General features: G+C 38.4%; 1 protein-coding gene across 2 annotated transcripts in view; it reads left to right on the top strand.

The window, feature by feature from the left end:
* gak (cyclin G associated kinase) overlaps nt 1-12,524 on the top strand; it is a 35,559-nt gene extending 23,035 nt beyond the window's left edge. For both annotated transcript variants that reach the window (XM_015375571.1, XM_015375569.1), the window contains 18 exons: nt 1,106-1,155; nt 1,324-1,472; nt 1,625-1,747; nt 3,579-3,712; nt 3,844-4,038; nt 4,735-4,852; nt 5,008-5,087; nt 5,245-5,438; nt 7,265-7,426; nt 7,651-7,811; nt 7,888-8,149; nt 8,228-8,422; nt 8,727-8,864; nt 8,949-9,035; nt 9,156-9,431; nt 9,535-9,683; nt 10,174-10,350; nt 10,429-12,524. In XM_015375571.1, coding sequence (XP_015231057.1) covers nt 1,106-1,155; nt 1,324-1,472; nt 1,625-1,747; nt 3,579-3,712; nt 3,844-4,038; nt 4,735-4,852; nt 5,008-5,087; nt 5,245-5,438; nt 7,265-7,426; nt 7,651-7,811; nt 7,888-8,149; nt 8,228-8,422; nt 8,727-8,864; nt 8,949-9,035; nt 9,156-9,431; nt 9,535-9,683; nt 10,174-10,350; nt 10,429-10,530 — 2,752 coding nt within the window. In that variant the 3' untranslated portion in view covers nt 10,531-12,524. The remainder of the gene's footprint in view (nt 1-1,105; nt 1,156-1,323; nt 1,473-1,624; nt 1,748-3,578; nt 3,713-3,843; nt 4,039-4,734; nt 4,853-5,007; nt 5,088-5,244; nt 5,439-7,264; nt 7,427-7,650; nt 7,812-7,887; nt 8,150-8,227; nt 8,423-8,726; nt 8,865-8,948; nt 9,036-9,155; nt 9,432-9,534; nt 9,684-10,173; nt 10,351-10,428) is intronic.
* The last annotated feature ends 2,335 nt before the right edge of the window (nt 12,525-14,859 follow it).

The following is a 14,859-nucleotide window of genomic DNA, read 5'->3' as shown; positions in this document are numbered from 1 at the left end:
AAGACCACCGGTACTTAATCAATTAATTTATAACTCTTTATGGACCAGAAATACCTTGGCGAATCTTGTTCTCTGCATGTGTGGATCTTGTGTGCCTGCGTGACTCCAGCTGTGTGTGTGTGGATCTTGTACTCTGTGTGTGGATATTTTTGTGGTTGTGTGAATCGTGCTGTGCATGTGTGGATCATGTCCTGTGCATATATGAATCACATATGTGTATTTGTGAAAATTGAGACCGATCAACCTCCATAAATATTGGCCGGGGGAATCATTTAAAATAACTTATATGCATCAGCTCTTTAGGTCACAAAGTCTGCAGTGTGTCTTTAAGAAGAAAGTATAAAGAGGTATTGCTAAACATGGGAATTCAAAGATGGAGAAATTAGTAATTGGGAGGAATGTCTGTCATTGATAGTGCTTTTAACAAATTTAACAAGATTGTTAAATTTACTTTCCACCCAAGTGCAAAATCGGGATGTAACTCAGTGTCCATAGATCATGAATGTTTTCTGGTTGAATGAGCAAATGGAGAAACTGCAACTAAAGGTTTCTCTGACTCCTTTGCTAACTAAGCAAACGTTTCATGTCCATGTGTCCTTTAACCGGCATCCCCTTTGTGTGCTCGTAGCGTCATATTCATTCTAGCCGGAATAGACAACTCCATTACCTTTTATTTCTAAATCATTATGCTTTTATTGTGTTGCTGTGTTTTTGTAAAACTGTCTTTTAGTCTGGTGTTTTATGTAATAGAAAACACTTTTCTCTGTTTGTTTGGTATTTAAATTCTCAGGAAAATAATGACAGAGCCTTGAAAATTTTCTATAAACATGAAGGAGAAATTGTACAAATCAAAGCTGCTTTAATTTGTTGGGAGGGCTTAAAAACTGGGGTAATGTTTTGTTTTTTGCAAAACAGGTGATTTTGCTTCTGGATTTGGATAAATTTTTGTTTGTCATTGGTTAGGTGAGCTGCTAAATGATTGATTTCATTATTGTTGGCATCAGTCAAGCAATTTGGCTTTAATATCAGAAATCATTTCCCTATACAGACCAGTCCTCTCTTATGTACTCTTCATTTTTGTAAGTCACATTTTTTGTCTTTGCAGCTATGCGAAAGGAGACTTGGACATTTCTTACATCACCTCCAGAATAGCAGGTAGATAATCGCTATTTAACTTTTTGATGTGTTTTACAAAAGCGATTGTGTTCGGTTATCATACCGTTTATAACCTCAGCTGGATGCCATTTAGTTAAAGTGTTTTACATTAAGACAGAGCAGTATTTCTTTATTCAAAATTTTAATGAGTTTTTTCTGTGTTTGCAGTGATGTCTTTCCCAGCAGAAGGGGTGGAATCTGCAATCAAGAACAACATTGAGGAAGTCCGTCTTTTCCTGGATTCACGGCATGCCGGCCACTACGCTGTTTACAACCTCTCCAGACGATCCTACAGGCCTTCTCGCTTCCACAACAGGGTAAGAAACCTGCATAATTGGTTCAGGGGTGGTTTAATGTGACCTGATGGTCCTAAATGATTGTAGATGTTTGATCGGACAATTACGGATGTATTTGTAGGGTTTGTTTTTCCATTTGTCTGCTCATTTCACTCTTTGTCTCATCTTTCCAGGTTTCAGAGTGTAACTGGCAGGTGCGCCGTGCCCCCAACCTTCGCAGTCTCTACAGCGTATGCAGGAACATGCATCTGTGGCTCAAACAGGACCAGAGGAACATCTGTATAGTACACTGTCTGGTAAGTAGGCGAGTCCAACATTTACCCTCACCAATTAGGGGAAAGATTGACGTTTTATTCTTTAAATCAGATCTGAGCTTCTGCTGTATCCAAATATGTTTCACTATTGTTCTGTCTTTTAATTATAGCAACTAAGAAATCGAGAAAGAATTTTGAGAAAATTGTGTAAACAACAAAAAAAAAAAAACAGCAACCTTAAAATCACTTAAATCTATGTACATTTGAAGCCATTTGAACAAAAATAAGAACATGGTGCAACCCATGTCAGCGGTTTAATTACAGACCTGATAAAACAATCTGATAAATCATTACTGGAAATTATACCTATTAAAACTGAGTTGAGATAAAATACCCTAGTTTAACTCAGCTGGTTTTAAATAACACAATTTATAAGATAACATGTGTTTTCATTAGTGTGTGTATAACTGCAGTTATCTTAACTTTATAGTCCTATAATTATCAGATAAATATAAAATTTGATGTTGTAGCTTTAGTGTTAATGTTTTTTTCTGTTCATGTTCTTATACAGATCAAGACTTGCTAAAACATTAGTCTCTATCAGATTTGCACAATAAAGATCACAGCAGCTTGGCGAGCTGCAGCTATTTTTATCCTCCAAAAGTATGTTTCTCAACCTTGAATGCAAAACAAAAGGCGTAAGTAATTAGGGATGTAATGATATTGACATTATCGCGCTATCGCGGTGGTAAACGTGTCTCGATATCGTCATGGTTGGGTTACAATAATAAAAGGACAGGTCTCCGTTAAAAAGCAAGAGGATTAAATACAGTCCCGCGGAACAAATCATTGTTAACTTCATATAACATGAGCCCATGCGCTGCGTCGTTATACCAACCGCTCTTAAGCCAATAAGATTGCAACCGGATTGCACGCTGTCCACACAAGCTCAAAGCAAGCTAGCATGGCCGACAGCGATAGTTGTAAGGATGAAAACAACAACCCCGAAGTTGAGATTGTGCCAGCCCCTGCAGCTTTTAAGTCAGATGTCTGGAAACATTTTGGTTTTGCCGTGTCAAAAAACACAAAAGGAGAGAAGGTGATATACAGACAATGGACTATATGCAAGCACTGCCACAGTAAACTGCGATAGGTCAGTGTTTTTTTAAAGGCTTTTTGACTGACTATTTTATTTAAGTTGAAGTTATGTTCCTATATACCAGTTTTAAAAGGCTGCTTTTACTTGCCTTGCACATTTAAACCTGACTTAACTTGATATTTTGTTTGCACTTAAAGGGAATTCCCTATTGTTTACAATTGTTCTGGTTGCTTCTTAACTTGAACATTGCACAGAAGAATCAACAGAATATTGATGTTCCTGACTACAACTTGCACTTTAAAAGCACTATGTGATCAGCGTTTTATGTTGTAATGATCCATAAATACAACACTAAATTGCCTGTTGACTGGCAAAAGCAGAAAAAAATATTTTTAAAAGTATTTTTTTTTGCTATAATCACAAACACTATCGTGAGCTATTTAACAGTACTGTGAGCTTTTCCACAATGTCGCAATAAATATCGTACCGTGAGGTCAATATCGAAATTGTATTGTACTGTGAGATTTTGTTATCGTTTCATCCCTATAAGTAATATCATGTTTAATGGGAATTTGCATTAGCATGTTAATGAATCAGGTTGTAGTCACATCTCGATCTTCCTTTAATCCACTGAGATCCACATCCCTAATTATCCACGTGACTAAACTCATCAAAGATTTGATTTCTGTATATTATATGTAACAATGCTGAGTCAGCTGCAGTTTTTTTTTTATTTATGTTAATTTTATTTGTTTTGTTTTTTTCTCTCTGTAGGATGGTCGTGCTGCATCAGCAGTGGCAGTTTGCTCCTTCCTATGTTTCTGTCGCCTTTTCACCACAGCTGAGGCTGCAGTCTACATGTTCTCCATGAAGCGCTGCCCTCCAGGAATTTCTCCTTCACACAAGAGGTAGAAACCCAGTTTGAGCGAAATGTTGACTTTGATTTGTGGGTTTGCTCTTAAATTGTTTAGTTTTATAGAATGAAATATGCCATTTTACAGGAAGATGCTGTCCTCTAAGTGTTGCTTTTCATTCTCAGGTACATTGAGTATATGTGCGACATGATGGCAGAAGAGCCCATAATCCCCCATAGCAAACCAGTAGTCATTCATTCCATCATCATGACTCCAGTGCCACTGTTCAACAAGCAGCGCAACGGGTGTAGGCCGTTCTGTGAGGTCTATGTCGGAGACGAGAGGGTCCTCACCACCTCGCAGGAGTATGACCGGATGAAGTATGTTTGTCCTGGCAGGTTTTTGTCCTGTTTAACCACTGATCTGCATTTATTGACTAGATTGTTGATAGGCTGAAGAAACTAAAGTCACCTGGCGCTATATTGGTACTCCTTATTCTCACTGAGTCGTGCCATAAAAAAAATTCTGTAATGTAATTACCATAAAAATGTAATCAATACATATATATTACATGTACATCATTAATTTAGCATTTTTGGCACATCATCAGAGAGTGTGTGTGTGTGTAATATTATTAAAATCTGACTACAGTATTATGCTCCATTAAGACTCTAGTTTTGTTGTGATAAATTGTATAATATGTCATATTACATGATTTACAGACTTCATACTGATTATGCAATGTGATGTGCCTATTTTTTACCATAAATTACAGTAATCTACTGATGCTATGAAACAGCAAGTGTGTGAAAAACTGATGACTTTATCTTTATTTTAAAAGTCTTAAGCCCCCCTAAAAATGAGAACATCATTGTTGTTCGATGCTGTAGCGCACATATTGTTTACATTCCGACAGGTCTAACTAGGGAGTACCAATATGGCGGCTGGCGACTTCACAGCACCATGTACTACCATAGGCCTATCAGCAATCCAGTGAATAAATAGTGATCAGTGGGTTTAACAGTGTTAAAAACATATCTTTAATATGCAGATACTTTATCTCTCTTTATTTTCAGGGATTTTAAGATGGAAGATGGCAGAGCAGAGATTCCCCTCAATGTTACAGTTCAGGGAGATGTACTGGTGGTGATCTATCACGCAAGGTCTACACTGGGTGGCCGTCTCCAGGCAAAGGTACAGAAACTACCACATGTTCCTCCGTCTTTGTTTTTATTTTATTTGAGGAACAGTAACTGTGCTCTTTAATTTAGACAGCGCTTTGATATCTAGGTGAAAATTCCTTTGCAAAAGGATTTCAGAGACTCTCATTTCTCCTTTTTTTTTTTCAGATGGCTTCAATGAAAATGTTCCAGATCCAGTTTCATACAGGTTTTATCCCAAGAAATGCAACTACTGTCAAGTTTGCAAAGTAGGTATACTGTCAGTCAACAAATACAATGGCAAACTGGAATAATAATGATGCTTAAATAATAAATACTAGATATTTGCAGGAGAGACTTTAAGGTGTTTTTCTATTCTCTTTCCCTTTTTCTCCCTTATGTATCTGGGTTTTTTTTTCCTGTCAGGTATGATTTGGACGCCTGTGACATTCAGGAAAAATACCCAGACTTGTTCCAGGTTAATTTGGACATTGAGGTGGAACCTAGAGACAGACCCATCACCAAGACCCCACCATGGGAGGGCTTCCAAACCAAGGGGCTAAACCCAAAAATACTCTTCTCGTCTCGCGATGAGCAGCAGGAAATCCTGAGCAAATTTGGTAGGTTTATTGAATTTGATTAGCTTATGGTGTTTGAGGTGACTTGCAAATTAATTCAGTTTATTCATAAGAGTCTATTGTTGAGTGTTTAACTGCCAACTTTTTTCCCATGTATTGATCTACATTCTAGCTGCAGCTATTTTCCATTCTGTGTGGTGAGAAACCCTTTTTTAGTGTATTACTGACACCTAAAGGGCTATTGTACTCTTTTTAAATGTAATCTGATCAAAACTGAGCACCTCTGGGATTTGAAAATTGCATTTGGTCGAGTAATGATTACATTTCAGCTAATATCCCAGCTCTAATCCAAAGCCTGCTCTGTAAACGCTTTGAACATCCCAGAGTTGAATCTGTGATCAAACAAGTAAGTTACAGCTGCAAGCCTACAAAGACATGGCTGTCCACCTAAACAGAGAGAGCAGGCAAGAGAAGCCTTAACCTGAGCAGCAGCCAATAGGGCTCTGGTACTCCTGAGGAAGTGGGTGTGAGTCACTATTCCGGTGGTAGAACCAGTTAAAAGGGCAACCGTTACTCACCCTTATCAAATATCCTGTATTCCCCCCAAAAAAAGGAAATTGTTGAAAGACAGTGTTTTATACGTCCTTTAATTTAGCCATAAGTAACGATTGGAGAAATCGTCAACATGTGGAAGAAGCTTCTCTGGACAGATTAAACAAACTTTCTGATCTAGATGCAAAATGCTTCGTTTATGGATGAAGCTGAATAAGGAGTGCTAATAGAATGATGTTCATTTTATGCACTTTAACTTTGATGAGCCTCTTTTTGCATAAATTGCTGCATGATTTCAGTGTGGCATGGATGGGATTAGTCTGTGGCTCTGCTGAGGGGTAATAAGAGCCCAGATTGCTTTGCTAGCCAGTCGAGCACAGTAACATCACGGTCCTTGAACCAGATGATGGAACCTATGGGCAGCCAGTGCTAAGTCCTACTAGGCAATGAAATCAGCATCTCCATAAAACTTGCCAGTAAGAGGAAGCATGCATGCTCTAAAATTGCCTGGTAGATTGCTGCGTTGGCTGGACTTCAGCAGATAACACAGCATCTTGATTTCCAAATGAAATGCAGACTTTACTTTGATCTGGAAATAGGACTTTTGATCAATGGGTAACAGTTTTGTTCTTTTCTTCCTTAGGTCAGGCTAGATGTATATAGACCATGCCTAGTATCCGTCTGTGTCTACTGGTTCTTGGTGTGTTGACTCCAGCCTTACAGTTCCCAAACACTTTACTGGATTTTGCTCATGAATACTCTCAGCACATTTTCCTTTTACACTTCTCTTCTGAATGTGCTTGGATACTAAACACTCAGCTTCTTAAATCACGCTCTTCAGTGACAAAAGTCCCTTTATGTAATGAATGCATTCTGTATGAGTTAAATGACAATTTTTTTTACATTTAATATAATAAAAATAATTGAAATGTATTGATCTCACACTGGAGAAATGTACCTCTGCATTAACCCATCCCCTTGGAGAGCAGTAGGCTGCCATTGTGCAGCGCACAGGGAACTGTGTTGGGTTAAGGGTCTTGCTCAGGGAGCCAGAGTGGCAGTCTCTGGGAGTTGAACTCAGAACCTCCGGGACCTAAGTGCTGTTTTCGCGTATCTGTATCTTCAAAGTAAAAAAAAAAAACAGCTTCTTTAATTCTCTCTGTGTTCATATAGTGCCAATGTATATATTTTTTTCATTTTCAAACAAATATTGTCAAACATTTTTTTGCGAGATGAAATGAAATCAGACTTTCACAGAGAGAAGCACCAAACTGCACAAGTAAAACCAGTTTCATTTCTTTGTCTAATAACCACAGGTAAACCCGAGCTCCCTCGCCAGCCTGGATCTTCTGCATTTTATGAGTCAGAGTCGCTTCCACCAGCTCAGACACCAGATGGCACCAACACAACTGAATCGGAAACCCCTGACAGTAGCGATGGTAACCCTAGCAACTTCTTTCAGACTCTAGATTGGGAAGGTACATTTTCTTTTTTATATTCTCTTTAAAATTATCTAAAGTTGTAGCCAATGTTAATATTAGGACTTATTTTTGTTTTAAAGAAGAACTTTGAGCTTTTCATGTCTTTGTCTAAATGATTACACATTTCAAATGTTATATAACCAAACCTTTTCCTTGAATTCAGTGTACTTTGACACTTAAAGCTTATTACATTTGCTATGATTTTCCCCTTGTAAACATAGATGCTCAGAGTCCTCGGGATGCTACAGACAGCATAGGAGGAGGATCCCTGAATGATCAGGAAGATTTTAGTGATCAGTCAGAGGGAGAGTCTTACTCTGCTCCCAGTGGGGAAGCTTTATCCCTCGACCACAGTGAACAACTGTTAGATGCTGATTTTCAGGTGGGTCAAATATAATAATTATGTCCTTATGCTGAAGTAGACTATTTTGACTATTTTATCTTATTTTTCCCACCAGACACCCTCCCCTGCACCCCAGGAATCTACTCGTAGCGACACAGCTGACCTCCTTGGCTTGAATTCGGACCCTCAACCTCCTGACATGTCTTCAGTCTCCTCTGGTGCCTCTAATCAAGGGGGGCAGGCAGGATTGAAAGCTGCCTCCAGCAATAGTGATCTTCTCAACGACTTGTTTGCACCCCCTGCTGGTCAGACCGGAGTAGTGCAGGAAGACCTGTTCTTCAGTGAGGCCACCAGTGGAGCCACACCTGATTCAAAACGTGAGGACTGGGAGTTACACATGCTCTCAAAGTGTTTACGTATGATATAAATGTTATGTGATTCTTAATGTACTGTAGCCATGGGCGACCTGTTTGACCCATTCGGGATGGGACCCGGCTCTGGTGTTGGTTCCAGCATCGGCTCTTCTCGCCAGGCTTCAGGGGCCGACCTGTTTGGAGACTTGTTGGGCTCTGATAGTTCAGCAACCAGCGGATTCAGCTCAGCTAATAGTACCACCACGCCTGCATCAAACACCAGCCTTTTTAACCTTAGTAAGTCTCCTATCAGCTGTCTACCCCCTTTTCTTTGTTTGGTCCCATGTTGTCACATTGCATAGTCAATCCATTAATTATCCATAAATTGGTGCAAAACTGTGAAACAGAAGGATTTGTATTTGTACATACGTTAAGCAATGTTTTGTTTTCTTTTTATCACATAAGATCGCACTGGGATAAACTGGTGTTTGTGATGTGTACATGTCAAAATGTGAAATCTTTTCTACCTAGATGCAGACTCAAATAAATAGGCAACTGCATCTTGCTAAGTTGCTGAACTGGAGTCACTTTGTCTTTACAGACAGGATAGCAAAAGATGTCCCTAAGATGACGTCCTCAGCCAGCCAGCCGGACCTGCTGAGTGGGTGGGACAGCTGGGCTGCTCGTACCACAGCCGGCCTCAGTAACACCACCAACAAACCCAGTTTTACAAACACAGGTGGGTCAGAAACCTCCCATTAATTAATTTGTATTTTTTCCAACATGTCATCTTTGACCTGCTGTATTTTCTTTGCTTTTGCAGCCACTGGTACGTCGTCCATGTCGAAGGCCAAGTCTCAGACATTCGATCCTTTTGCAGACCTTGGAACCCTGAGCTCCAACTTACCAGGTATATTTCCTCCTACTACCTTGCAGCATGCTGATTTATAAGAACTGACCTTATCATTTAAAAAATATCCACTTGAACTGTTTAAATTAATAGAGAAAATGTATTTTTTTTTTCTTGTAGGCTCTTCAAGCGGTAACTTTTCAGGGGCTTCTTTTAGCACAAAGACTCCATCTTCCACCACCCCTTCCTCTGCGAAGCCTCAAACCCAGACCTGGCAGTCTGGACGTCCCGCATCTGCTCAGACCAAACCTTGGATGTCTGGACCTGGATCAACCCCTAAAGGAGCTTCAACATCTCAGCCTGCAGCCGCTCAGCCCTCTAAACCCAACTACAACCTTAATTTCTCTAGTGTCATCGGTGGGAGGGAGGAGAGGGGAGTCCGCGGGCCTGGATTTGGTAAGATGATCTTAATGTAGAGAACGGATTTGAGTATTTTTATTTCAAACATACTTTGTTTAAGTTGATTTCAGATCTAAACTTTGTCATTGTTTTACCCTAGGCCCCAAACCAAAAGTGAAAGAGGATGATTTTGAGGAACTCCTGTCCACTCAGGGTTTTGCATCCAAGCCTGATAAAAGGGGACCAAGGACCATCGCTGAAATGAGGAAGCAGGAGATTGCAAAGGACATGGATCCCCTTAAATTGCAGGTACCTCAGACATGACCCACAAAAACCCACATGGTGTTAATTTTTATGAAAAATGAAAAGCATACAGCTCACATCAAAAGCTTACAGTATCTTGCAAGAGCCAAATCTTAAACATGTTCATGGATGTGGAGGGATTAGTAATGAATCTTTACTTTCCCTCATTTTTGTTGATGGTAAATCTCTACCAGCTTCACACATCTACAGAAATAAGTCTTTGGCCCAAGATTCTCAGCTCAGCCAGATAACAGTAACATAACAGTATTTTTTTATTTTTTTATTATTATGTTCACTAAAGCTTTAAAAAAAAAAAAAAAAAAAAGAAAACTGGCTTTGCCAGAGCAGCAAAATTTACACTTGGATGCACTTTTAATAATTTGGTGACTTCTGGTGTTCATTGGTTTCATGAAATATTAAATCCAGAGGAGTATGAGGACATTTAGACCACACTGACCGTACACATTCTACATTTTGTTTCCTCATTACTACTTAGCTTCTTGAGTGGATCGAGGGGAAGGAGCGGAACATCAGAGCACTGCTTTCAACTCTGCATACAGTTCTGTGGGAGGGGGAAACTCGCTGGAAGCCTGTGGGCATGGCTGACCTTGTGACACCCGACCAGGTGAAGAAATACTACAGAAAGGCTGCGTTGGTCGTCCATCCAGATAAGGTACAGCTTCACAATCCTGCATGTCTTAGAGTCCAGTGCTGAGATTATCAGTTGTTAATATTGTATTTGACTATGCAGGCTACAGGTCAGCCTTACGAACAGTACGCTAAGATGATCTTCATGGAGCTGAACGACGCCTGGTCAGAGTTTGAAAACCAAGGATCCAAAGCTCTCTTCTAAAACCCTGGCCTTGACCACTACCAAACCAGACCGGACCGCACTGGACTGGATTTGGCCCAACCAAACAAGTGTTTGAGCGGGCCAGAATAGACAGGGCAGAGCCCACATTGGGCCATTAAGGTCACTGAGCCTCTGAGAGGTGTCCTCTCTACAACTTCCTTCTTTACTCGCTGGTGTTTCCACAGCTTTAGAAAAGACCTCACCTCTCACTGTAATGAAAAAATATTCCGACTCTTGTTCTTGCAGAGAGTTTAATAAACATTGCAGGGGGGGGTTTAAGCTCCGCCTACCTGTGTGACTGCCTGAGTGGTGCTGCAAACATTCGGATGGAGGAGTAGATAAAAATTAGGCTAAAAGCCTTATAAAAAAATTGATTTGAGGGATTAACACTTGAGGGGGGGAAAAAAAGTTTGGTTTATATCTGTCAGAAAAAAAGTGCTTTGCACATTTGCAGCCAGTCTTATATTTCACTGGCAAATGAAAGCGATCATGTCTGGTAACTGTTCAGCTTTGCAGCCGAAGTGGAAGTTTACAGTTTAGACTTGTTGCCTCAGATAATGGAAAATATGCCAAACACAGACATTGATTGAGAAAACCGAAAAAGATTAAATAAAACTTTAAATATTTCCTTTTTTTTTATTATTTTTTTCTTGCTGCTGTTTTGGGTGAATTTTCTCAAGCTGCAAAGTCAGACAATTGACCTGCTGAACACTACCCGTGCTGCTTTACACCTGATAGAGAGAATATTAAAACATGTGCTGCATTCAAACATGTTTTGGGAGTTTCTGCACATAAATTCAGTCAGACAGTCTGATTTATTTGAAGTGCTCTTTGAATTCTACCTTTTCAGTGTACACTGTGTAGCATAATGCATGCCCTTCTGAACCAAACCTCTCAGCAACAAGAACAACAGGCGGGTGAGTGTGATTCCAAACCAGTGACGCCTGAATGAGCTGTTCTTTTTTTTTTTTTTTATTGAAGTGCTTTTTTGTTGTAGCAAGAAAGGGAAAGATGGTGCCAGTATGATTGTACTCAGTGACAGATTTTAAGCTTCTCTATCATCATCCTCCATGTTGTTTTGATCCAGGCTTTTTTATCCTTTAAGCTCCACACACCTTTAGCACAAAGTTAGTAAAGGATTAAGAGTTAAAAGTGTTGATCTGTTTTGCTTTGATGAGGGGGGTCTTACTCTGTATTGAACTGTTGGAATATAACTTCTGTGTAAATTTTAGAATATCATCCATCAACCGGCTTTGTAAAGATTCCAGTTTGGGGGATTATTTTGTTATCAAACCTCAAGCTGGACTGTGTGATTTTTGTCTGTATGGTAACAAATAATGCAGCTTTATTGGCCTTCTGGCTCTGTTGCTGATTATCATTCGTTTGTTATATCTTTCCAACTCTGCTTCCATTTACATTTTACCTCATGGACCAATCAGATATATTTTTTTTCTTATTTATTATAGCATTTTATGAAAGCAGTCAGGTGAGGTGTATTCACACATATTAATGGCACAGGTGGTGAAAGTCACTTTTCTTATTGGAAGGTTTGGGGCACAAATGGGACTTTTGTTAATTGATCACAGTGAGCCGCCACTATTTTCATTCCAAAGCATCATGTGTTGATATGAATGTGCTTTTATAAATGTATATTCCATCTGTCGCTTCTCTGGGTGTTCAGTCCTTTTATGTCACAAATTGCATTTTTGTTTTTTGTTTTTTTTTCTCCCTTTCAGTTAACAGGTGACAATGTTGCTTCCGTTTTAGTTTTGAATGTTCTGTAAAAAATCTTAAATAAAATCCATACAGAAGGATTCAGCAAACCTAAATAAAACTGAAGCTAGATTTTTTTTTTTTTTTTGCAGTCTGACAATATAAAGTATAAGAATGGCAAACAAAAAAAAGACACTTGACAGTGTTTACTTTACCAAATTACATCATGCTAATATGAATGTAAATTTATAAATGTAAAAAGTCATTAAAAAATCTTTTGATCTGGGATATTTCTGTGTTTTTATTTCAGTCATAAACATGCTTTAAAATTAACATCCCAAAAGTTTAAGATGAAATCAGTAAATAACCAGGATGTAAAGTTGAAACCAGACGTTTTCTATACTGCATAAAAAGAAATACCCTCTATTTCATGCATATATTTGTTGGAACAGATGAACATAGAACTTTCAGGCATTTGGAAATTTCACCTGAGGATGAACCAGACTTGTGCAAGTCAATAAATCTGATATCTTGTCTGATTTCATTGGACCTTCTGTATTACATTTAAGGTTTCTGTAAAACATCTAAATGTTATCATTAAACCTATTGGATTCTTCCTATTTATGTAAACCTGAATATAAAGAAAGTAAAATGGTCAAACTTAAATCTTTCTCCTTATAATAACTGGAAGTGGTTTTGTAACTAATGACCTAACTAATGAAAAATTGTCTCTTTTTATATTGTCTGTCTATTTCCAGTATCGACTGTAAGCTGCATTTCTTAGCAATGCATTATTTTTGGTCTCCAGTTGTAAAAGTAACCATCATCTATTGGCGTCATTACCTAAAATAGTAAAATATTTTGGGTTTGCATCATTTTTATTTTATTTTAAATAGATTATTTCCATTTTTTTTTTATACAACTTGGGGATAAACAGAGGAGCAATATTTTCCATGTTTGTATCAGCCATGTTGTGGTGACCCCTGTTTGAAGCAATTATTTTATTTCAGGAATATGGAGCTAGCAGCAACTCATGGCGAAACCAAATACTATTTCACAAGTAGTTATACTACAGTTAGTTTATCAGCATTACATTTTCAACACAGGTAATTCATCAGGATACTAACTGAGAAAGATCTACTCATAAAGACTTCCATACAACTAAACAACTGCTGTAAATGTAGTTTTTTTTGTACACGTAATGAAGACAAGTTTTCTGGAGTTCATACTGAGCATCAAAAATGGGGAAGACAGTGGCTTAAAACATGATGTGGTTGTATTAGACAGCTTAGGTATGAAGATTTCAGATCATCTTGATGAACTAGGATCCTATTCACATACAACCATCGCCTGGTTAAGTCGGCTGAAATCAAGAAACAGGCCAGATTTCCCGCAGGCTCCGAGAAACTCAAACATGGATTAGAAAAACCTCAGCTTGATTGACCAGTCTTTTTTTTCGAGTGCAATTTTTAATTGATTAAGTCCAACTGTAGCGTTGGCATGAATTCACTCAGTATCGGCATAATGGTTTGCATTAGATTTAGGAATTATATAATATGGGGGAGTTTTTCTTTGGGGGCTCAAGTCCCAAAGGAGGATATATTTTTTATGCCATAATCTACCTATTGTACCCTCAGGGTACTTGTCCCATGTATAATTCCAGCAAGACAGTACACTGTGTCACAAACTATTCAAACCTTCTCCTCCATCAGGTTCATTAGTTTGCCAATGAATCCAAATATCTATGCAAATATCTGATATTTCAAGCACCTTGTTCAGGCTGTGTCACAAAGAATTAGAGCATTTCTGAAGGCAGGGCTACAGCTTTGTATGTGTCTACCTAAAAAGATATGTTTGGTAAGGATATTTTTCTTTTCTAAACTATATTACGCACTGTAAACTAATACTATTTAAAGTTGCACCTATAAGGACACTTAAAACCATTTAAACTTTCTAATTTTTCTAAAAATCACACACTCCAATCAAAATCAGTGTATCTCTGCAACCAAAAGGTCTATTTTAATAAATTTGGTAAAACAGCAATAATGACAATATATTTAAAACTCGTTTTTGGCTCAGAAACTAGTTTTAATTAGTTTAATCTGTTGGTTTTGTTTTACTGTTGTTGTTTCTCTGCAATGCTTTGGTTCAGAGGAAAGTGAAGCACAGTCCCTGTTTTCATTTGGTATGTATTTTGTGCTGGTTTGATGTGGGGTTGTGGCTGTGGAGACAGAAATGTTATACATAGGTCGCTTATGTTGCTTTTACGTTTTACTTCTTATTTAATTTGGATATAACCTTAGTTGCCGAAAAAAAGAAAAAGGTTTTTACTGGCTTGTAGCCTGGATTATGCAATTTAATTTGATAAAACCCATTCCTACATTCTCTGTCCTTTAATCATCCTTTGTTACAGTTTTAGTTACCGGTAAGTAACTATGACGAGGTACCTTAAAAGGTACCTCTCAGGTTCAAAGAGAGTTGCTAGCATTGCTGAAGGTCTATTCTAGCCTGAGGTATGTCTGGATAGAGTTTGCTTAACACTTTAACGTCCTTGTCCAACTCCAGCCTGCATTTTCCTATGAAAATGATCAACCGTTTGGTTTACCAGGCTGTTAA

This window comes from Cyprinodon variegatus, unplaced genomic scaffold (genome assembly GCF_000732505.1).
Source record: "Cyprinodon variegatus isolate N-32 unplaced genomic scaffold, C_variegatus-1.0 Scaffold121, whole genome shotgun sequence".
NCBI classification, from domain to species: domain Eukaryota; kingdom Metazoa; phylum Chordata; class Actinopteri; order Cyprinodontiformes; family Cyprinodontidae; genus Cyprinodon; species Cyprinodon variegatus.
The sequence above is the reverse complement of the archived record's forward strand: the minus strand, read 5'-3'. Positions and strand labels throughout refer to the sequence as shown.